At 44.5% G+C, this 23914-nt stretch overlaps 1 protein-coding gene across 2 annotated transcripts; it reads right to left on the reverse strand.

Moving 5' to 3' along the window:
- Positions 1-6653: 6653 nt before the first annotated feature.
- On the reverse strand, positions 6654-23650 carry BAG3 (BAG cochaperone 3). Of its 2 annotated transcripts, XM_088520091.1 has the most exons (4): positions 23478-23650; positions 13120-13383; positions 10800-11174; positions 6654-7986 (listed from the first exon to the last, which is right to left on the reverse strand). In XM_088520091.1, exons 1-4 carry the CDS (start codon positions 23643-23645, stop codon positions 7198-7200), a joined length of 1596 nt encoding a protein of 531 aa, XP_088376217.1. In that variant the 5' UTR covers positions 23646-23650; the 3' UTR covers positions 6654-7197. The 2 variants fall into 2 exon arrangements, with proteins under 2 accessions (XP_088376217.1, XP_088376218.1); XM_088520092.1 differs by lacking the exon at positions 10800-11174.
- Positions 23651-23914: the final 264 nt, after the last annotated feature.

The raw sequence follows: 23914 nt of genomic DNA on the forward strand, positions 1-23914 counted from the left end.
CCCCGCAGCGTCAGCCCTGACGGCCTGAAATCACCCGCAGAAAGGAGTCCCCGCTGCTCTTCCTGAGGTAACAGGGAGATGTGACGGTGTGGCAAAGACATGAAGTGCTGGTTTATCAGAAGAAAGCTCAATACAAGATCTCAAATAATCAAAAAATGGATAAATTATGCACACTTCAGTTAGTAAAAGCACAAATGCAGGTGAAAGAGTAAAGGCTGTAAAATGTGTGTAGATGAACATTTATGTAGGGCCTGATTTTGTAATGTGCTGATTGCTTCATCTCCTGTGGAAGTCAAGTATACCATATAAACATTAACCTGTTAAATAATGTCAGGTGTCACTAAGGGACTGAGGACACTTCTACTTTAATTTACTATCATTTTCCTCAGGTAGGTTTGTGCTCAGGAATTGCTGCACAGCTGCTAGCGTTGGGTCCAGAAGCATTGCTAGAAAAACTCAAAGCTAACACAGGTTTCCTCACTGCTGAAGTGAACACTTTAGAAAGTCTGATTAAGTGTTACTGGAAACCCTGTTCTATCATTATCCATTCAACTGTACTGCAAATACTGGGGGAGGAAATTCTGCCTTTGGGCTTGTTCACTTGGAAAACACAATTGTGCAGGTAACTTTAGGAGTGCAGAGCAGCAACGTCAGAGAATTTCTTATGATAAAGTACCACAGATCACTAGGCGAATAATATACAGCAATGTCAAGTAGCATGAAGACCATTAAGGGAAGACACACGTCACATGCGTTAATTCTTTAAGCAAAGTGTCTCAGACAGCTTGCTTCAAATGCTGCTCCCCTCAGAGGGCTGTGCGTGCACCAAGCCTCTCCACGTGCTCATGCTCTTTCAGCACAGAGACTATGGAGATACTTATTTAACTCATACCTTCTTTGAAGCTGAACTTCTCACTCTGCATTTCTATAGCACCTGCCACTGTGAGATGCTCATCCATGGCTGAGGCTCTTTCATGCTGTCAGGATATGAAGAAACGCTCTAGTCAGCCCTTATGTGTTGCTCAAAATGTTTGTAAAGGATCCGGGAGAGCCCTTCAAATCCTTTTTGCACAACAGCTGACAGGAGAGCTTAGCTCTTGGGCATTTCATCATGATTGACTCGTCTTTTTGTTAGTATCTCAGGTAAATATTCATCAAAGGTGAAATATAGGAGGTCTAAGAGGATAATGAAATGTTGACCTTAAATACCATGACACAATTCTAATTGCAGGCCTCAGCGTATCTACAGGGGCAGACTTAAGTGAGTTGCTGGTCATGCTGGAAATCCAAGACAGAGGAGGAACTGGAACCCAGTGATGCAGAGAGCCATTTCCGCTGCTCTATCAAATACATATCCTGTAGTTTCATCATCAGAAACTTTTCTTAGTGTAGTCAAGTGTAAAATATTTAAGGCACGGATTCCCTATGCATGTAATTTTATGTTATGCAACAGAGTGATGTGTCTAGTTGCGGCTGTAAAAAAAAAAAAAGTCTCTAATAATGTTTGCTATGATTCCTGCCTTCCAAAAGAGCACACATTTTCTTTGAAGTAAGCAGGCACTTGTTGCTAAGCACTTAACGTTTTAGGTACCTTAAATATTTTAATGTGTGTATGCCTGCTGTATCTAGGCACCCATATTTGTTTATGTTATCATTATGTAACCCTTTCTACCTTATATCCTTTGTTCACTGTAACTGTTCCTTCGGCATCCATAGTTAAATTTCAACCCTGATACTTTTCTTTCCACAGAGTAGAAGACTGACGTAAGTACTGTGAAGAGTTAGAAATATCTCTGATGTAAATCTATGCTGTGTCTGGGTGTCTTGCACTGTATTTTTTCTTTGTACAGTCTTCAGAAATGAGCAGCATGTTTAAAAGAGCTTGAATGAGATCGTTTAAAAGCTGGTAGTAGTTCTGTGCACTTTAACATCTGCCAGACACTTACATGTCCCAAAGGTACAAACTTCTCAAGTTTTGGAGTAAATCATTTGATTTCCGTATTTTGAGTGCAGAGGAGCACAATTTGAATCATTGGCTCAAAATGCAGTTGTCATCACTCAGGCATGTTGAAATCATGACCTGGTTTGGTTATACAATTTCTTTGGCTTTCTGCCTGGCATTTAGACATCTAGAAGTTTTGATCGAGTTCTAGGATTAATGTTTGAGGATCAAGATCACCTTTAACTGAAGGTGTGAACTTCTTCATTTGACAACATCCTTTTTTGACCATACTCTCTAAACTGTCCTTAGAGGGAACCTGCATATCCAAATCTTCTCCATCTCCCTCTTTCCTAAGCGGGGATGGACCATGAGGAAGAGAAAAGTTTTGTGGTGGTTGGGAAGGCAGCTGAGGAGAGCAGGGATGGGAGAGAAGAGCTGATCAGAAATGATGACCGCGAGGGGGAGACCCTGGGGACCAAGTGAGCACCAGCACTTACTGAAAAGCTTCTCCAGGGTCTCCCTTACCATTTCAGCTGTCCTTTGGAAGGACAGCAGCTGCATCTGTTGTGGCAGCTGGGCAATACTGCCTTAGGTTTTACTTAGCTTAAGCTCAATTTTATTTGACAAAATGGATAAAGTCCCTAGGTTTAATTTGGTGATTCTCACTAACAGATTGCTCGCAGGTCTGCACTCGGGAAGGTGGCAGAGACTGCTGGCTCTCCATGTTCTTCCTCCTAGGTCTACACGGGTTGCAGTAAATATTCATCATCTGCCTGCGGGAAATACACTGGGGGATTGTTCCAGACAGAGCTCATTTCTGCCAATGGCAGGAGCTGAGCTTTTCTGACAGGGCAGCAATGGATGGGAATTCAGAGCTCACCCCATGATTAAAAGCAGTAAATCAGGACTTCCCATGATAGGTAATCCATTTCCAAGATTTCATAAAGAAAATCTATTCATTGTTAGATGCCACAGAAAGATGGTAACCAGGCAAAGTTCTGTACTCTGTTGGTGTGAAATTCAATGTATTTCTTTTCATTGCTTTCAAACTAATATACCACTCCCCTCCATTTTTAAAAATGAATTTGATATTTGTGAAGGCAACTGAACAGCCCCAGAGGCCCTTACCCTTGGTTTATCTACTGAATGGGTACAATAAATGTAGTGACTCTTCAAACTTCATTTCATTCTCTTCCTGCTCACAGATGGCTGCTGTTTCTTACTGGGAGAGGCTGTTGATTTTTCACAACTGTTCAGTTTGCAGCCTTTTTACAGAGACTTCCAACCACACTATCCATGAGCGGAAGTTCCAGCCGTGATTTTGGCATGTTGTGGGACACACTTCACAGGATGCTGTACAATCCTTGAGTAGATCCAGACATAAAGGACAAATGACGAGAAACTCCATATTCCATTTTTAATTCTGAAGTGTGAAGCCCATCCTTACAGATCCATGCCTCCTGGCATTCTTTTCTGAAATATGCATGAAATATGCGCCTTTCTTTTCCTGAACTTCAACTTGATTTGCAGCCTCAACTTCCATTTGAGCATATTGCAGGCGTGTGTGCGACTGAGGGCTGAACCTGCTCCTTCGTTCTGTGCAGAATCCCTCCTTGCAGAGACAGCAGAGGAAGCTCGAGGGGGCTGTACCTGAGCTAACTCAGTCTCCTCGGCTTTTTGAAGCGGGCTGCTTAAAACTCTCAAACAGAAAAGAAAGGTGTTTGTCTAGAAAGTGGTGCAGCTGCTTTGTAGCTCGATTAAAAGTATCTTTTGCTTTGGATTCCATTCGTTGGCATGTGAATACACTTGGATCTAGTGTTAAAGAAGGGCAGACTAAACGCTCAGGTTCACAGAGTCATTCATGGGAATGTAGAATGATGCTAGGAACAATATAATGAACATGTTGCTTGTGTAGAGCTCGGAAATCCAATTACCTGTATAAAAGCAGAGTTCATGTGCAGTGAGGCTAATGAGTCACCGGGTCAAATATTTAACTTTTAAGCAAATGATTTGCCTTGAGAAAAAAACAATTTAGACAGACTATTGCGTGTGAATGTCCTGTACCTTTATGAGATATTCCTACCCACACAAATCGGAGAAAGTGCTAGTAAGATCATTTTACTTAGTGCTAAAATGATTGTGCCTAAATGTCATTAATGACAGTATTACAGATATACCCAGAGAAACATTTGGATCTTGAGCGTTGGTATTTACCGTATTGAAACTCTAGTAAATCCTATTATCAACAAGCAAACCTCCTGGGAGTGGGGGAACGCGGCCCCAAGCAGTGTCCCAGGTGTGTCCCAGCAAGGTCCCGGGACCAGGGAAATGTCCCTGCTCCTGCCTCGGGGCAGGGTGCGATTTGGCCACGTGTAAGTAGTCAAAATGTACAGGAAACACCACCCCTCGCTGCTGGGATAGTTTAAATATAGAGAAGAGGCCACTACAGGCATTTAAAATACCATCAAGTGGGCAAGATAGCACCATCAGAAAATAGCTTAAGCTTTTACCGTGTTCCCATGCACAGGCTTCTCCCATCCTCCAGCTGCTTCTACATGAGAGCTGGAGCAGGGGGCTTGCTGCCTTTCGCTGCCTTGGGAACTACTTATTATTGCTATTATTTTCATGCTTGAAAACAGCTGCTGGAAATGCAGTAATTGTATTAGAACACCTTGTATTCCCCAGCACAGCACGCTTGTTGTGCTTGAAACACAGCAATATAGCGTGAGGTGACTGTTGCTGTTCCTGCTGAAAGCCTAATTGCTTTGTACCTGAATTGCAAAACACGTTTCCACAGCTGAGGGTCAAAATACCGGCCAGCTAGGAACCCAGCGCAGAAGTGTAAGTCACAAAGGCCCCCATCACAGGTGCTATAGATATATATGACATATATAATATATATATAAATATAAAATAGGTTGCTTGGAAGGAAACAACAGGCTCACAAGGAGGGCAAGTGCGCACAAGCCCCCGGGGCATGGCAGAGGCAGATCTTGCCTTCCTGCATCCTCCCTCTCCCAGCCCAGGAGCAGAGCCGCAGCCGTGCGGACACGGACACGGACACAGACCTGGCCGGGCTTGTCGTGCGGCAGGTCGGGAGTTGCTGCCTCGGGAGCCGCAGAGAGAAGTGACTCAGAGCAGCAGCGTCGCGCGGCTCCCCCTCGGCCACGGGTACTTTGGCGCTTTCCCTTATTAGGCCGCACCACGAAACCCTTCCTCGTTTTGGTGGCGCCTCCTTCTACCAGTTTCTGAAAGCATCACTGCTTTTAACAATCCGCTTTGAAAGTGCCGCTAGGCAGAACGTAGTTCTAGCCCCAGCTTTGTTTCTTTAAAAGAAAATAGTACATTGTCATTAAACTTGACTCCACCTCCCCGACCAACATTATGCAGTGCGACATGAACAGGGCTCCATTAGCAGTAGATGACATGTCTTAAAAAGACAGCACCTGTTTAACTCTCTGCAAAGCCTATGTTTTTGGGACTGCATTCCCAATTTCCATGTTGCCATCCTGCAAATGATGCAACTTTGCTGGGAATTACTCCTGCGGGGTCACTGGGAGAGACCAGGAACAGGCAGCCTCAGCCTCCCGCAGGCCTCACCTGTAGTTTGACCGCACGAAGCCGTAGCTGATTTTCCTCGATTTAAGTATTTTTGTCACATGAGGTCAGAGACGCGTGCGCTGCACTGAAACCCGACCCGCTGGGGAGCTGCTGGCAGGTTACAGACACGCTGCCGTCACCCAGTCCCGTTCCCCATCCAAATGGAACTAAAAGGAGCACCAATGTCCACCTGCAGCTGGGCAGCAGGTTGTTGACCCTTTGCTGTTGAAGGCCCTTGCCGTATTGCCACCTACACATGGCATGTTTTTGTTATAATAGTGACAACTCGAGGTTACCACTCGCAGGATGTCTCTTCTAACCCATTTCGGACGGCTTTAAACTTTAATATTTTGGCTTAATCTTCTGGTGATTCAGGTGTAACTCAATAGCTAATCAACTACCTTGAGCTTCCATAGCAGACAAGAATCTTCCTCATATACTGTAAACAGGAGTTATCAGGTTAAAAAAAGACTTGCTCCTTCTACAGATGAAAACTGAAGGCAATTCTGGAGCCTGGTTGTGACTCCTGCCTCCTGCTCTCACTACACACTGGTTTGGCTCTGCAGCTCTCATTTATATGGGTGTAGCTGAAGGCTCTTTTACACCCTTTCTCTAACCACCTGCTGTTGCTGATTGCAACTACAAAGCGTTTTTTTAGAAGATGCAACTGTTCACAAAACAAGCATTTAAATCCCACAGGTCTATGAATACAAGTACGCCTGGCTGGAAAATCAGTAGTTGTAGTTAATAAAAAACTGGTGACTTTGTAGCACAAGAATGGCCTAAGGTAAATTTCTGCAAATGAAATAGCAATAGATATGAATTTCTTGATGTTATTAAAGAAAAAAAAAAAAAAACTAACGGTGACTATGGGGGAAAGAGAATAGGGATAAAGAAACTCTAAGCCAAATTCTTCCTTCAGTCCACACATAAGAAATGAAATTGAAAAGAGGCAAGTGAATGGAAAAAGACACATTTTGATCTAGGTAAGAAAGCAGCTGTCAGACTGCAACTACAATGATGCACTAACAGAATTTTCTATTTTTAGAAGAGTGTATTTGAAACTCATTACCGCCCTTACATTTCCAGCTTATAAAATCACAAGACTAAATTAGGCTTCTATATTATTTTATTTCCCTCTTAAAATATAGCATTGAAGTCCTCCACACATATAAATATCCCCACAGTTTCTTACACACTTTCTATCCATCGTTACTTAAAGTGCCCAACTGTGAACATTAAAAAGAAAATGTTACCATTGGAGTGGCTACACTTAGAAGGACTGGTGTTCTGACAAGGCAGGGCATTGATTTTACAAAAATCCCCTGCGTAAGAATACACCCTAATACCACACTCAGCAACAGTAACCCTGAAATTGTTCTTTTAAAAAATTCTTTTCTTGCATTCAGCTGACCTAAAAGTGATTAAAATACAGGGTTTGCTGTTGAAACATTTTTACGTAGTGTAGGAATAAAAGATATATGCATTACTTTCTTTCTAACTCCCTCCTTCCCCCACAAAGTGTTTACTGTGTCCCAAGCTGCTATGTTGATTAAAAACCAGTTGAAAAGAGCTCTGGAAATGCATGCAACTTAAAATTCACTTAAACACACTTTAAGTTATAAAGTCTGAGAGCTTTTAACTTCAGCATGTGGCTATGGTTCAGTAGGATTGTTAGGTGTGTTTGTCGTGGTGGCGAGATTGGTAAACACTTCTTCCTTAGTTTCAGGCTGATGTCTTTCCATTTTGGTTTCCTCTTTAGCATCTCTATTACTTGGCTCTTCCTCGCTCTTGCTTACCAAGGGTTCGATTTCCATGATCTCCTGTGCTGGCTTAGGCTCTGGCAAGGTTGACTGAAGTCCATCAACTTGAACAGGCTCTGGGACATCTTCTGCTTTCTGTTCAAGTCTTTCCAAAATGTTCTGGACCTTCCTTACACCATCTCTCCTGGCCTGGCGCACATCTGCACGACCCTCGGGGTCCACAGAGTCTAGGGCTAGCAACTCTTTGGTCAAATATTCTTCAATCATCAAATATTTTTTATCGTTTTTCTTGCCTTCAAATGAGTCGACTGCCTGCTCGAGCATTTGTACTTTCTCCAGAATTGCCTCCACTTTCAAAACGCCGGGATGCTTTGGAGGTTCTCCCGTTTCCACGGTCTTCGCTGGGGCAGGTTCCTCGGGAACGGGCCTTTCCTGGGGGGGCACGATCTTAGCCGGGCAGGGAACCTTCTTCTCGGCTTTCTCTGCCATGGCTGAAGGCTTCTGGGGTGGCGGTTTAGAATCTGGCTCCTGGCGAGTGACCTGAACCGGGATATACGTTGAAGGCATCTCAGGAGCGGGTGGTGGGGCTGCTTTCACTTCTGTTTTGCTCTCAGGTGGTGGGGATGGTCTTGGTGGGGATGGTCTTGGTGGCTCTTGAGGTGGGACTTGTTGCTGAGAAACCTGGTGAGAAAGACGAGTTTGTGTTGAGATAGAAGAAAAAATAAAACAAACACCTCTTATTTCATTTTAAAATGAACAAACAAAATTTACAAAGCTAACAAAAAGGAAAGCCTTAGTCCAAGATTTTCAGAAGTGACTCATAACCACAGACATCCACTCTGAAACCTCCTGGACAAAAATGTTGATTTTCAGCAGGTAGCAGTACATATTGTTCTGAAATTCAGGCCCTTCCATCTGTCTTAGTTTGGAGGACCCAAAAAGGCACAAGATGCTCTTTAAAATCTAGTACTGAAACACGAAAGCCTCGCACACATTACAGGTAGGCCAGGCCAAGCCCCAGGTCCCTCACTCTCAGCTCCTAACACTAGTTCTGGCTCCAGTGGCTCTGTAAGGACAAGGAATGCGGAAAAACTAATGAATAGGAGAGAAAGCAGAAGAAATAAAGTGAAGAAAGTTCCCCTTTCCCGCCAGTTCCAGCAAAAACCTCCAGCTTTGCCCGCCCAGCCCTCAACCGTGGCAGGTCTAAGGGAGCCATGAGGCTCCTGCTCTGCTCACCAGACCCTCCTTGCGTGGGGCGTTCGGTGTGACGGGCCCCACAGCCCCGCAGAGCAGCCCTGCTCTGCTGCTCCTGCTGCTCTCAGTTAGAAGTGGGTTTTAGTGCCTTCTCTTGTGTGTTGGTGCTGAACTTGATCAAGTTTTACCTAACATTCAATTTTCTGCAATTTTAGAGCACTGGAAATGATTCCTGTAAACTGCTGAATCGTACTGTTCTAAAACACACAAAAAGACCTAAACAGCCCAGTTATTGTTTTAAAGTTGAGATTACTAAAACCAACTGACTCAGAGATATTGAACTTGAAACCACAAAATTCTGCCCATGTTCACAGAAGTCAGGTGACTTCTCACAACTTCTGTGACTCACACTATTTTATATAATGGTACCAACTCAGATACTACTAACTCTTCAGGAAATACTGTATTTTGCTGAGTTTTGATCTCCTTTGGGGTTATTCTTGCCATTCCCATGATACTGATTTTTTTGCTAGTGCTGCTTTTATTTTTGGAGTGTTTGCATGGAGAGGCTACTATGTCTATCTTGAGCACTGTAGCTTTTAGAAATAATCCCTGAGGCTACTATAGAAATAATAGCCAGGCACCAAATCAGAAATCTATTAAAATTAAAATGAATAGGGTTTTGAGGTCTTAATTGAGAGCTGGAGTTCACAAGACCTGTCATTTTATTCCCCTGGCATCTCCTTCACTTACTCCTGTTTTGGGAAAGGTAGGTGATCTAGCTCTTGGGAGTATAGACACTTGAAGTAAAATTCCTACATTTATATTTCTGCCATCTAAATAAGTGGCATGAATTACAAAAACTCATCCACACTGACAATCTGTTATGGCCTTACCCAGGCTATAAAATAAAATTTGATTAGGGATCTCAAATTTTCATCCCTAAAAATAGATGTGTATTAAAATGTAGGATATTCTGAAGTCTTGATTGGTCTAATCTAGCACAAGTGTTTTCAAACATATTAACCTAATTCTTCTTCTTTCCGTTTCAATGCAAAATCTCTCCAGATACAAAATCTAGGTTTATTTTTTTTACATACACGCTTTCCCCCTCCACAAATTCACAAATGCCAGTAAAATTAGCTTTTGATGTTGAAGAATTACTGAATTGAAATGTATTTAACTACAGTCTTCATAAAAAGGTGTTTAACATGAAAAAAAAATGTAATGGCAACTAGCTAGCTTCCACCTTTAAAAATAAAACTGTATCCAAGGGCACAGGGTATAGGCACAGGGTATTATTTCAAAATGGTAGGTTTACAACCTGTATTCCTAAGGAAACTACTTTTATTTAAAATTGGAATAACGTTTCAGTCCTTCCTTTTTGTTATAGGATCTATTTATTCCAGATACTATATTTCCAGAATAGTACAAGCTTGCAGTTCAAATCTCAGTCTTTGTTCTGACTTTTTTTGTTCTGGGTACATAGTATATTTGCTATGCATTTTGGGCGAGTTGAACAGCCCGTGGAAATACTGTAACGTCAATTTGGACAAAATAAATGACTGTCATTTTCTAACACTACCTTACTGCTACTAAATCCCTGAATTAAGAATTCTTAAGATTATTAAATCTTAGGTGCAGTACTGGATGCTGAAGGTTGGTCCTTAGTGGTAGAAAAAGGGAAGACAAAAGTGGAGTCAAACTTACTGTGAAGTTTATTAGCTCAGTGTATAGAGGAATAAATGTTTGATCAAAGAAACACAACTGTTAATATGCACACCTACTCGTGTAATGCAAATCCTACTAGTCTTGGATTATGAGAAAAGTAATTGGGAAGGAAAAACTTCACTATTCTGAACAAACTAAAAAACTGTTGTTCCAGGGTATTTATCTGTGAACTGCTTCTTAGGAACAGAAAGGTTTGCTGATCCTCTTTCATCTGAAAGTAACTGAAATTACTTTCTGCATCTGATGCCATTCTAAATGAGACATTTATAAGGAGAATTTACATGAATGCTGCAAAGCTCATAGACCTGGTTTTCTTCTCACAAACGTACTGCAACATCAGTGACCTCAGTCTAATTACACCAAGTTAAACTCTGATAAGAGGAAAGCCAATTTCTGCATGTTCAAAGTGATTTGTTTAATGTAGTTCCACGACCTGAAGACTCCCAAAACCTGACAGGTGGAAAGGCAACTTGCTGCTAATCTCTTATCTCAACAACAAAGTCGTTATCAGTTACTGGACACACTGAGCAAAGTGTCTGGCACATACATCCCTCGGCCGCTCCACATACCTGGGGTCTGTCTACAACTGTGTGCACCCGCACAGGAGCTGGGGGCTGGATCTGGGCGCTGACTCTGGCCGGGGAGCTCTCCCGACTCGAGGAACCTTTCTGAGACATTCGGAAGGGAGACTGGGCTCGGGCCGTCTCCCTGTCGTCCGGCTGGATTTTGTGAAACACTGGCTGGTGGGCTTGGTATTCGCCCTGCTGGGCAGGGTAGTGTGTCTTCTGGGCCTGGTGATAGACCTGAGCCGGCTGCCTTTGGACATTTTCATGGATCACAGGAATTGGAATATAACCACGAGGAAGCTGGTGGCTTCCTGTGTTGGATCTGCCAGATGAGTGAGGGGAAACCGTTGGTGAATCAGAAGCTCCTGGAGACTGAGGCTGCCGTGAAAACAAAATCCATTATTAATTTTAACCCTCACCGTACTTTTTATTTCCAAAGAGAAAAGAAAAATACAGTCATGGAAACTGGACCTGCGTTTCTGGCATGCAAAGGATCTACTTCCTTGTTGTTTTTCTTTGCCAAGTGCCTCGTTAGACAAACCACAGAACTACTAAGAGCATCATTATAACAAGTAGAAACCTGAGCTACAGCATTCCCATCCCTCAAACGAGCAGGGAGGGGATGCTCAGTCAGAATGTTTTCTGCCTTTACAAGGCTGTTCCTGTCTAAACCTGTTAAATTTGAGGCAAACTGAAATTAAGCAAACAAATTATATGCTAGAGAAAAACAGTGCCACTGACAGAGGCACAGGAAATGTAGTCTCCTGATCTCGATCACACTAACAGATTTTGTTTTGTGTTAAGCAGGTAATTCTGTAGCAGGTGATCGCAACGTACACATGGTCAATGTCCTTTTTCCCCCTTCCAAAGATTTTCCTGTATAATATCCCCATTGGCACCAGCCATAAGAGCTGTTGTAGTTTAGACCCGCCTTAGCATAGAGCTAGCACTGGAATCACTGCTGAATAAATATCCCGCTTTGTATTTAGTTTTAAGGAATAGGGAAGGGCAATTTAGTAGTTCACAGCCCCGTCCCTCTTTCCTGCCATTCCATCACCTACTTTGTGTGAACAGCAGCAGCTGTCAGACCATTCGTAGAGCTGATTTAATTCACTAACTAGGAAAAAAGGGGAAAAAAAGAAGATCTCTTCTGACAGGTTTGCTAACTGCCTCAGTGGAGGCCAAGCACAAGGAAAAGGGCAGGACAACACAGGCAGGAGCAGGCAGGCAAGGCAGGAGAGGATGGGGAACGAGACCTGCTGCTTCACTTCAGCTGCGTAGGTAGCAGCAACCTAGAGTGAAGGAACAAGTAAACACTTGTTTGTGATACTGTGCTCATCACCGCCACTGCCACAGCCATTGGTCTGGCCATTTAATGGCCACAGATCTGCAGGAGCCAGTCCTCAGGAGCCATCCCAAAGCCCTGCAGCCACACGGCACTGCGGGCTGGCACGGCGGCCACCACCGCCGACAGCATTTGGATTCCTTGGTTCGGATTCAGAACAGGATTGAGGGCAAAAGCTGCTCCTGCTGGGCTGCAGACCTGCTGACAGGTTTTTGAATTCATTGAGGCTGAATTTTCTGCTCATCTTCCTTTGAGTTTTGCTCAAGGTTGAGGTGAGATTAGTATTTTAGTATCTTAAAATGATATAGTTTCTGCTAATTCTCTAGAGAGAACAAACAAGCCAAAATGTGGCTTCTCCTGACACAAAAAGCAAGTTAGGCAGGCAGGGTTTTTTTAAGTTCATAGTTTGCAACTATTTTTACATTCCAGTAAAGAACAAAACCATTTTACAACTCATTTTTAAAGATTAAAATGGAGTATTAAATTGGAAAACAAAATTGCAACACTTCTTCTAAACTCCTAGTTTAGAAGACAAACTTCTAAAATGGCCCAGGTGTTTAGCTCACCAGCCAGGTTTATTTTTGCCTCATTCACTTTTTTTTTTTTTTTCCTCAAACTTACAGCACCCAACGAGAGACTCAGGACTTGCCTGCATACTCGGCTTACAGAGCAACTGGCATAAATCATAAGCAATCCTCTTCTACTGTAAGACAACCTGCATGACTCAGAGGCTTTCACTTCTCAGAATCAATCCCCATGCAGCCCTTTCTGCATAATCACTTGAAAATAAGAACTTATGACTGGAGAAAAAACGCTAAATACTCATGCTGAAATGACAGTGCACTTTTGCATGCTAATACTCTGGAAGAATCTGGAAAATGCAATCCTGGGTAAGTTCGGGTGTCTGGAGGCTAAACCACCCGTGTGACATTCAGGCCGCGAGCGCCGCACAGGCTGCGGCAAACAGAGCGCAGTTACCTCGGGGCCGGGCGTCGCTGGAGCCGGCGCTGCCGCAGCTGCCGGTGTCTGTCCACACTGTTTATCGGCCTCGGCGGGTCCCCGCGCGGGCGACTCGGCACGGCCGTAGGGCCCCCGCAGAGGCGGCTGCTGCTGCCGGCCGCCGGCGCCCTCGTGGACCACGGGGATGGGGATGTAGCCCGCGCGCAGCTTCGGGTAGCCCATGGTGGCTGGCGGCTGCTTGACGCTCTCGCGGGACGGGCCGTTGGCCGAGGACTGGCCCTCCTGGAAGTTAAAAACACGACACGTGCACCTCGTAAGGACAAGCGTTTTCTTTTTATTTATATGCCCATCTCCCCCTCTTCTCATAACTCAGGCTTTGAAATATCCACCGCATCGCAGCAGTTTCTCATTTAATATACAGTACTTGCCTATACGGTCTACCTACCTCAGGTAGAAATACTCAAACTTAAACAAGCGCCTATGAGACCAGAGACATTTCCTGGGCACATCTCAGAACCAACCTGTGCAATAAATACAATTTTGCCATTTTCCCCAGCGTAGTTCTTCTCCCAGCTCTCTAAGAGTTACTGACACTGGATACTGAAGAATATATTTGCTTTCAGCTAAGAGAGGATTAACGTCTGTAAATACCGAGGCAGAAGAGAGGGGAAGACAAGACAGCGTAATGAAGACGAAAATGCTCAAAAAGCAAATAAATGGCCGCGTGTCTGAGCTTGCTGCCTGGACAATGTCAAAGCTCTGGCACGGCGGCAGTGGTTCATACTGAGATCTCTCCCAAGTCCTCTAATAAGTTCTTCCTGCAACGGTCGTTCTATTTTGGGGCCCCGCTAGGGCCAAGTTCCAGATGTATCTCTAGGTCAGATCGTATAACAAGCACCTCTGTCATTCAGAGGGTAATGTCATTATTCAGTAAGAGGAGAATTTAATAAGGGGACATATGGTGCAAGTGTTAGAAACCCTATTTTTAAAGAGGTGCTTAAGCTACAAAAGCATTTCGTTTATGTAGCCTCTGTACACAGAATATACTCATTCATTACGAGAAGAATTAACTATTTCACCAATTGGATTTCAACTCCTAGATGGCAGTTATGTCTTTAAAGGGCAATTTCTGGAAAATCCCGTAGCTGTGAAACTGAGGAGAATAATTCCTATTATTCAGTAAGTTAGGTTTTTTTTTTTTTAAAAAAAAAAAAGACAAAAAGTACATAAAGGAAGAACTTTAAAATCAGAGGCATTGTCTTTGTTTTTACTGATTAAAAAAAAAAAAAAAAAAGCCTCCTCAGTCAGAGGAAAAATCCTGAAAAAGGCACAAAGGAGAAACGGGCCCAGAAAGTTCTCACAGGAAAGTAATTTGCAGTTGGCTTTTTCAGGACCATCTCCTGCCAAGTTCTGCACTGGGAGCCACCACCACCACCACATGAGTCACTTCAATTCACTCTACCGGGAAGCTGTTCTCATCCGCTGAGCACAGGTGACCCAGGGACCCCAACAACTGCAGCACTTGGCAATTCACCCTCTTGGAGGGGCACGAAGCTGCGCCAATATTTGCCAGAAAATAAACGCGAGGCAACGAGGAGAGGCCCCGCGCGAGGCTCTGCCACGGAGCCGGGCCGGCAGGCGCCTCCCCGTGAGGCAGCATGAGGGACGCGGCGCCTCAGGGCTCCGCGCTGACTCGGCGCGTTCGTGCCTGGCCTGCGTGCTCCGAGGGGACACTCAGAGCGAGTCACCCTACCTAGATTCCCATCTCCCACCGCTGTGGAAAGGGGATTTGCCTGCTTGGAGCATTGTTGGGCTCCCTGGAGGAAGGCTCAGAGCTGGGAAGCGCTTGGGTGCCGCGCAGGCCAGGATCTCGCGCGCAGATCTCCCAACAAGGGAGTCTCCTGGCCACGGTCACCCCGCTCATGCTCCCTTCCATATATTTGAGCACAGGTTTCCTCAACCACATCACTGTTTCCAGAGCCTTTAGGCTGCCCTTGTTTCGAACCATCTTCTCAATCTGGGACATCTGCCCCTGTAACCTGTATCCTGGCTAGAAGTACAAAACAACAAAACTACAAACCCCAGGAAAGTCAGGTTGGATTGCTTGCTTAATCAACTGAGTTTATATCTGAAATGATTTTTTTTTTTGCAAATTTCACACAGCTACGGAATACTTCTTTTCTCGTCTCCCAGCAGTACTGCTATACTCTGAAGGAGTCCTCAGTCAAATGCAAGCTCCCTTCTCCAGTACCTCCCACACAGCCAGATCACAGGTTTCAGAAAGACGCTCTCATCACAACAGTTCTTTCTGATCCACGTTGTTCTTTTCAATGTTTAATTAATATTAATTCCACAAACAGGTGCTTGTGTTAACCCGTTAGTATCATCCTCAACTTTCTTCAACTTTCCTCCTCTCTGCTGTTCCCTTTCTCCTCACAGTTTCAAAGGTCCATCCCAATGCCAAGCCTGCCCCTGGAAAGGCCCCACACTGCGGACGGGCACAGGAACCCCCTGCCTTGGTGGCGTCCGGCTGCTCCGAGTGTTCGGAGCTCCGTTTTGACGCAGATCCCGCCATGCAGACACTGACATTCCCGTAGCCTCCAGCCTCACCATGGGACAACCTCCGCTGCCAGCCGGGATGAGCAGGTTTTGGGAGACTCCGGTAGGAGAAACTCCCTGGTATCGAGGGATAGCGTGACAGGGGAGGAGGAACAGCATCCTGCTCCAGAAAATTCCTAGATCCTAGGCAAGGGATCCTTGGATTCCTGCTCAACACTTTCATTCTATTTCACAGCATAGCTAGCGAGGAGACCAAACATTTCTTTCTTCAGCTTTTATGTGCCCTATAACAAATGCATTTATTTGCTTGTTACATCAGAAAACATTTTATCTGAAAAAAAAGTTCTGAGTCCTTGCATAAAGATATGAAAAATTAATTAAAAATTGAGTTAAAAGACTCAGTTCTTCTTCCTTCCAAGTTCAAGTATGGAAAGCAGGAACTTGCTTAAGAAAAGAAAGCAAATTTCTCCTTCTCTCACCTAAGGCCAAGAAATATTTCAAAAATAAAACTGAAAATATATATAACAGATAGAATATTACTGAAGTTTCTCTTTAAAACTTGACAGCTAACATTGTAGGAATCCCAGCTGTGACCAAATGCTCAGTTCACATTTAAGTGACAGACTCCCCAAAAGGAAGGAGCCCAAAACCACACAAAACTCCCTCGGAAGTTGAGAGATGTCAATAACAGTCAGGGCTGAGGTCGTGGATAGCTCTGAACACCATGAGCACCTCAGGTGCAACCCTCATTCCATGCAGAGGGCAGGAGAAGCGCTGGCTGCACGCGGAGGCCGTCGCGGCGCTGGGGACATCGCAGCCGTCGCACCTCTGGGGACGGGGACACGCGTTTCTGTTGTCAGGTCATCGCCACGATAAATAAAGGTGCAGCCGGCACGCGTTGTGCAACTGGAAAAAACACTTCATCCCCCCGCATCCTACACTTGGCTTCCCATGCAAAGGGCATGGTCAGAACGACGCTAGAATCTTTCAACTTACTCACGCGTTTTAAGTGAGCCCTGCAGCGAGTTTAAGGGAGACAAGGAGAGAGAAAAAACAAAATGTTGCAATAAAACTGCCTCTACAGCAGTCCTGACCAGATAACTCCTGAAGCACCCCTAGCACTATTCATGTAATATTTCAGATGGAAAGTAAAAAACCTGCACTTTCAGATGCTGCTTTCACAAATTCCCATTTAAGTCTTTCAGATGCTGTCCTGATACACTGAAATCAGTCAAAATACTTTGCATGCAAACTAGGTTACTAGAACTTGCTTCCGGCTTGGAATCTTAAATCCCTTGCATATTACACTTGTCCTTCCTCTTGTACTAAAATTATCTACAGAAAAGGAAGTTAACAAGCAAGTTTTGCAACAACACACTCTACGCTTTTCTTAAACTGTGTTGATATAGTTGTAGGCACTACACCAGTTCACTTCTCTAAAACACACATGTAATAATATACACACCTAGCACTTCTGTAGCTCTTACAGAGCAACAGCAAGATCTAAATACACACTTGTGTCTTGTAAATGTTCTCTAACAAAAGAACATGGATTTTACTTTTAACTACTTTACCAATAGAGAAAATGAGTCCCTCTATGTGCAAACAAAAGGTCTATTGTCTCCAGTATGGTCATGAACTTTTGAATTGCTGTGGTAAAGAGTGTCAGGCAAATAAAGGTACCCAGGTTATTCAAAGAACTGAGAAAACTGCAATAGAAAAGATGATGCATGTTGAAAGCAAACTTCCCATAACTGTGAGTCCTGTTCAGTATTTTTATAAAGAAGAAGAAGTAGTAGTTTTGTTCTTTCACAAGAAAACATGACAATGTAACTGAAATGAGTGGCTGGCATATAACTACTAAATAGTCCTTGTACATACACTCGATCTATATTTTTAATCAGAAATTGCCACGGATTACCTAAAAAGCCAGTGTTATCTCATGTTCAAATATAAGAGCAGTGTATTAAACCTATTTTCAAAAAATGTCAAGAACATACAAAACATTCCATATGAAAACTGGATTCCACACACACTTGTATTTCACTTTGAGACAAGGCAGTATTTTCTTCTCTCTTGCTCCAAGTCAAAAGTTTTACACTGCCTTTGCTGCTGATAGAAATCAGCACATCCAAGTATTCCTCGTAACTTGAATACTAAAAAGTTTCTCAACAGTGCAGTGTGTTTATACTTATTAATGCTACAAAACAGCCACGGTGTGTTTCATTACTCTTGCTCAGAGAATTAATCTGAGTGGACAAGGCAGAGGCTGATTTGCTGCAAGTCCTGATCTGTAACTTGCTATTACTGTATTTTAGCCACTGAGGATTTTTACATTCTCATTCTTTTACTCACGAGTGGTGCCCCAGTGCACAGACTGAGCACATAAGTATTTGAGCAAGATATCATTACCCAATGAGTGAAGGAAGACATGAATAAGTTTAGTCTCATGAGCTGTCTTCATAGAACTTCATGTCAGTCACATCATGGAACCTATTTATACACCAAGCTGCTTCTGATGCTTAGTTTTTTGAGTGCAGTTTTATTTCATAACTTACACAAGCACAGGTGAACCAGGCTTTTGTTCTCTCTTGTAATTACACTGTTGTCTTATAGAAGTATTTCATCAGTGCATGCTCTAAGTGGCAGAGGCCAATGATGTCATCAGAAATAAATAAACACTATTAAAAATTGCAGGAGAAATTTAATCACGGCTCCTCGGCTGTGCAGAGCTTGCGAGCCTTCCCGGAGCCATCCCGGTGGCTATCGCATGGACTCATCTTACCTCAGGAGCCAAAAGGGTTTCTTTAATGAGCATTGAGCTGATTCATCCAAAGCTAAAACGTCTTGGCCCAGACATGAAGACACTTGTCCTCTGTGCCCACGAGCCAGAGCTGGCCCTGCACAATGTACCAGACAGGCTAAACTCAACACATTCTGGGGAGGCAGAGGCTTCTCTAGAGACAGGAGAGATCTCAGGGTGTTGGTATCGTCACCCAGCCCGCGGGGTTTAATGCCCTGGTTTGAAGAAAGGCCCTCGAGAGCACTCACAGCAATTTCCTTGCCAAGGCTCATGAGAGTGACACTTCACGGATTTCTGTTTGCTGCCTGCTTGCCTAAGAAGTACGTGACCGACCTCTTGCTTTCCTTCTGTTACCTTTGAGCCAGAAATGTGGAACACAGGAAAAAGCACGGCTTCAAGAAGCAGCAAAGCACTGCCCATAAAAAGAAGAACAAATAGTTAACAACCAGAGAGTCGGTTGTGAATTTTACAGACTATGGCTAGTGGGTTTTTTTCCAGCTATATTTCATTTTACACATTGCAGTCTATTTAACTTGCTACGCTGTACCTTATTTATCAATTGTGTGATTTTGTCCTTAGCCCTAAATCCATTTTTCTGTGCTACCCAGCCTGCTTGGTTATATTAGACAATTCACTTCACCACCTTGTCTGTAATTAAATAATGTAATTTTAAGGAACTTTGTGTTCACAAGCCTTTTCCTCTATTTTACATTAATATGTAACTTGGCATGAAGAAAGGGCACGGCTGCCACAGAAAAAGGAGAGGACAAACCTTACCTAGCAAATGGTATCGACTCTATTCTCCAAAGCCTTCTGGATTGTTATCCACCTTACCACAGTGGGAACAATTCTATTTTCACCATATGGTTATAGAAAAGTCATGCCTGTGTGTAAGTTACAGGTGTCAAAATATGATTGCCAGCTCAGGGAGTTTGCACAGAATTTGTTCCTTGTTTAGATAAAAGGTGTGCTGTACTGTAAGTTATAGAGAGCTATGCAAACAAAACCGCTCTGGCCTTTCCTCCTGCACGATTGCCCAGACGCTGCTGCATTACATCTAACATAGTTTCTTGGTGTTCTCCTTTTGTATTTTTAAAATCTTCCACCTTGTTCTAGCTGGTAACTCCATAAATTAAGTCCCTGTTTACCACGTTGTACCGAATGTGGCTTTAAAGGACTGCACAAAGCAGCTTCACGGCACCTGAGCACAGCAAGTCCCGGTCACACTGCAACTCCCACACATTATGGAGCACTCTTAACCCCACGGTGTGCTTTGGTAGGGAATGGGTGATCCATAAACCCAGTTGTGGCAGCATGCACATCAGCGAAAATGTAAGACACTGCAAGTAAAACAGGTCTAAATGTTAGCTCTTCTCACATTTCCTTCCATTGAAGGGAATCACTGCGAAAGATGCCGAATTACAGGGTTTATTTCCTTTCTTCAGACTTCTGCAGCCATTGTTGGAACCAATAAATATATTACTTCCTTGACTGTTCCAGCTTGAAGGTGTTCCAGCTGCCTACAGTCCCAAATATAAGACCCTTGTGAGCTATTGATGATCACAGTGTTAGTTCAGTGAATGCCAGCAAAGTCAGTTCCTTTGGGCTGTTGTTAGTTGCAGCATTTCCCATTCAGTTTAATGCATGTGGAAGCAACATATCCAAGGGGCATCGACGAATATTTATACAAGCCTTGTTTCTGTTTTCTGCTTTAAATATAATCTATTTTTAATAAACATTTGGGGAAATACCCACTAAATGATTTAACATTGTAAAGCGACCCTGAAGGAAGCTGAGCTCTGATGCCATAAGCTAAGATAGAAAAGAAGCAGCAAGTAAGCAGGCAAAAATCAGTAATTGCAAAGAAGAAGCTGTAGGAAGAACACTTTTCTAGTGCATGCATATAAATGCACCATGATATTGATCATACCGTTTTTGAATGACTTACTATTAACTAATTAATCCCTTAAAGGAAAATCATTAGTCTGTTGAGATGTTTTTGTTAATAATTGTTTTTCAGTCACCTGAAAAGTCTTGACTTTTTCTCACTGAAGCCTAGTAAGAGATTTCCTGCTCTTTCTTGATCAACTCTCCCTAATCCAGCAATGATTTCATACAAATAACTGGCCTAAACATGCACAAATGAACACACATCCTTTGCATGGGTGGAAAAAAGGCCAGACTAAGAAAGACAGTAACACAGGGATGTTTGAATCAAAGACAGACAGCTACAGAGCGAAATGGAAACTCAAGGTCTGGTTCCACTGATTTAAAAGGGCTCTGTTATGGCCCAAAATTCTTGAGAGTTGTGCCAGGTTGAGAACTCTTTCTCCTTTAATCCGGTTATAAGTCTGGTACAGTTTACCAAGATCAACAACTCGGGATGGGACTTTATTATTACTACTGTCCCAAATACTTTACTCTTTTAGCTATAACAAAAATCCTCTTTAAATCTGTGCTCCACAAAGTGCCCACTTAAAATGTAATAGCTCATTTGATCACTTAAGTCTCTTAAAAAAAGGGAATTAATATTCTGAGAGATCATATGGATAGATATACTGTAATGGTTAAAGAACACCATAAAAGTGATCAACAAAAATACTAGTTGACTGCCTGATTTCAGCAGTTTATCAAGAGAATAAAGTATCAAAGAAGTGAGTACCAGTGTTGTCTTTGTACAACCATGCTAGCAAAAGATGCACGAGGTCCGACACATTATGACAGTCCTTCTAGTTCTCAGATCACTCCTATAACCTTTTAAGTTTTCAGTTCTGGTTTAGGCTACGGAGAGAAATTAAGACGAGTGTTAGTACCTAGCCTCTGTCTGCCTATGTATGAAAGAAAATGGTACTTAATCTAAGATTTCAGAAGCTGTTCCTAATTCGAGCAGACTCTCTAGGCTCTGACAAACCTGAACTGAGATTTTCTCTGAGAAACATCAGACTGGAGCTCCCCAAAATCAACAACTTCCCAGTATCATCTTTGGGATCCTTTCTCTCTCAATGAACCGTCCCAAGACACACACATTTCTGCTTCTAGCGCATATCATCAGATTCTCATGTTTGGAAAGGAATATATTCCACCAAAGCCCTACAAAAGCAGGTGCAACCTTTTCTTCTTACAATAACCCTTGCAACTTGGCAGGAGAAGAGCTATTTTTCATTACCACAGATTTCATAGCAGATAGGGCTGAGAAGTTGTTTTGTTTCAGGCACCTACTTAAAATACCGATCCATTAGAGCACTCTAAATTCCCATTTTCACACAATTATCAAAAGCAGCTTAAATGGGTTAGCATCAAACCGTATTTCCATAACAGAGGCCTTTGAGTAAATATCACAGATTTCTTTTCACTTGTGTTTTACAGTTATAAGAAACATTTTACTATTTTTATTGCCATAGCAGCCAGTGTAACAGGTGCCTCATTACACTAGGCAGACAGTGTCTCCAAAAAGAAGCTAAAACTTTTCCTATGCCATTCTAAATATCCACGTTGTTGAACTACATTTTTAAGACTTCTCTACACTCTTACCAGAATGATACACTTACATATAAGTTAACTAGCGCTTAATTTTTTAAAAAAAATATGGAATACAGGACATGTCTTATCAATCTGGTACATTTCAAAGCTGACGAAATAATATCTTGTAATTGTAATTGCACTACAATTCCCTGGGTTCAGCAATTGTATGATAGAAAAACATGTCCCCTTCGTTTCTTTTAAACACCATCCTGCTCTCTCACTGAGACTTCAGCTGCGATCTGCACTCACAAAACAGGCCATTATCATTCACTTGCTGCTTAGCAAAAAACAACTCCTTAAAAGTCTTGAAGTAACCTCTATTTAGTGCTTCGACTCTCATAATATACACAGGGCTACAAGAAGAAAAGGCTGTTTAAGTTATGTTGAAGGTGCATGTGGAAGACACCGGCCATCCTCAGCACGCTGCGTGGCCACGCACGGTTCCATTCAGCGCGATTTTCCAGAACAGGCTGCTGCTTAGGACGTTACCGCTCGCAGCCCCGAAGTCTTCCTTGCCCTCCCAGGCAGGCGCGGCCTCGTCCTGCGGCTCCCGCCCAGGGCTGGCGGCCCAGAGCGTCCCGGCGGGCCCCGTTTTCCAGCCGCAGCCCGGGAGCCTTCCCGGCGGCCAGGCCGGGCTGCGGGCCAGGCGCGCGGCTCCTCCGGGCCCTTCCCGGGAGCGCTCGCGGGTGACATTTGAAGCGCTTCAGCGCGGGGTCACCCTCCGCGCCGGGGCTGCGACACGGGCACTGCGGCGCGGCCCGCGGAGCCGGCCCGCCCGGGGAGAGCGCGCTGCCCTTCGCGAGCCAACGCGAGGAAATCCCACAGGAATTCCTTTTTCCACTGACGGGCAACTTCTGGTTCGGCTCAAGTTTCCAGCACTTTCTGTCTAGTCATGACATTCTTAAAAAAAAAAAAAAAAAACCCTCTAATATTGGTCACATAGCTGCCTTCCCAAGGGGAGTCGACTTGACAGAGCGGCTGAAGAGGCCCCGTCCGAGCTGCCTCCCGGCCGCTCTCCCCTCAGCTGCTCCTTTCCATGGACATATTTGGACTGAGATGCAGCTTTTCTCCGGGCACGCTTAAAAACCGGACCAGACAGCAAAATTACTGAGATAGTTTGCGACCAGAAAAGAAACCGTAACAACCTAACAGTGCGGATTTGGTTTCTTTTTTGTTTGCTTTGTTTTGTTAAATGGCACTAATCGTTTGCGCTTATTCGCGCCTGTAAAAATAAATAAATAAATAAATAAAATCGGAGCGCGCGTCTCGCCGTCCGGGCCGACTTGGCCAACTTTAAATAAACATGACGGGGCCGAGGCATCGGGTGATTTAATGCACCAGGCAGGGGCCGCAGTGCGTCAGGGACAAAAGGCAGCTCCTGCCTCAGCGCATTGCCACGCGCCGCCCGCCCCGCGCCCGCCCGCCCTGCTGTGTCACCGCCTTGCCCTTGCCCAAGGGCTCCCGGCCGCGCCGGGGGGCCCCGCGCCGCTACCTTGGGGGGCTCCCGCAGGCGCGGGTCGCTCCAGGTGGTGCTGCGGCTGTTGTGGTCGACGAAGAAGGGCCAGCCCGTGTGCGGGTCGATCTTGATCTCCCAGCCCGGCGGCAGCGGCTCGGCGCTGCCCTCCATCTGCGCGAGCGGCGGGTGCGCGGCCGCGCTCATGCTGCGCGGCGAGGCGGGCGGCCGGCGCCGCCGCGCGCCCTTTATGAAGCGGGGCGGGCGCGAGGGCGGAGACGCGGGGCTGGAAGTGTCTGGAAATGGGCGCTCCCCGCGCGGGGGAGGCCGGAGGGAGGGCAGGGAGGAGGAGGAGGAGGGACGCGGCGCCGGCTGGAAACTTCTGGGCGCGTCGAGCGCGGCGCGGCCGCCCCTTGAGTCACCCGCGGCCCCTTGAGTCACCCGCGGGCCCGGGGACTGCGCGCTCGGCGCGGGGC

The sequence above is a fragment of the Tinamus guttatus genome, unplaced genomic scaffold (assembly GCF_059628265.1).
Source record: "Tinamus guttatus ecotype Peru unplaced genomic scaffold, ASM5962826v1 Tinamus_guttatus_pri_ptg000079l, whole genome shotgun sequence".
In the NCBI taxonomy this organism is placed as follows: domain Eukaryota; kingdom Metazoa; phylum Chordata; class Aves; order Tinamiformes; family Tinamidae; genus Tinamus; species Tinamus guttatus.

Coding starts and splice junctions, on each gene's coding strand:
- BAG3 (XM_088520091.1), bottom strand. CDS start 23,645: ATGAGCGCGGCCGCGCACCCGCCGCTCGCGCAGATGGAGGGCAGCGCC. Junction 11,175..13,119: donor CAGCGACGCCCGGCCCCGAG/GTAACTGCGCTC, acceptor TTTTCACGGCAG/CCTCAGTCTCCAGGAGCTTC. Junction 7,987..10,799: donor CAGTTGTAGACAGACCCCAG/GTATGTGGAGCG, acceptor CTTTCTCACCAG/GTTTCTCAGCAACAAGTCCC.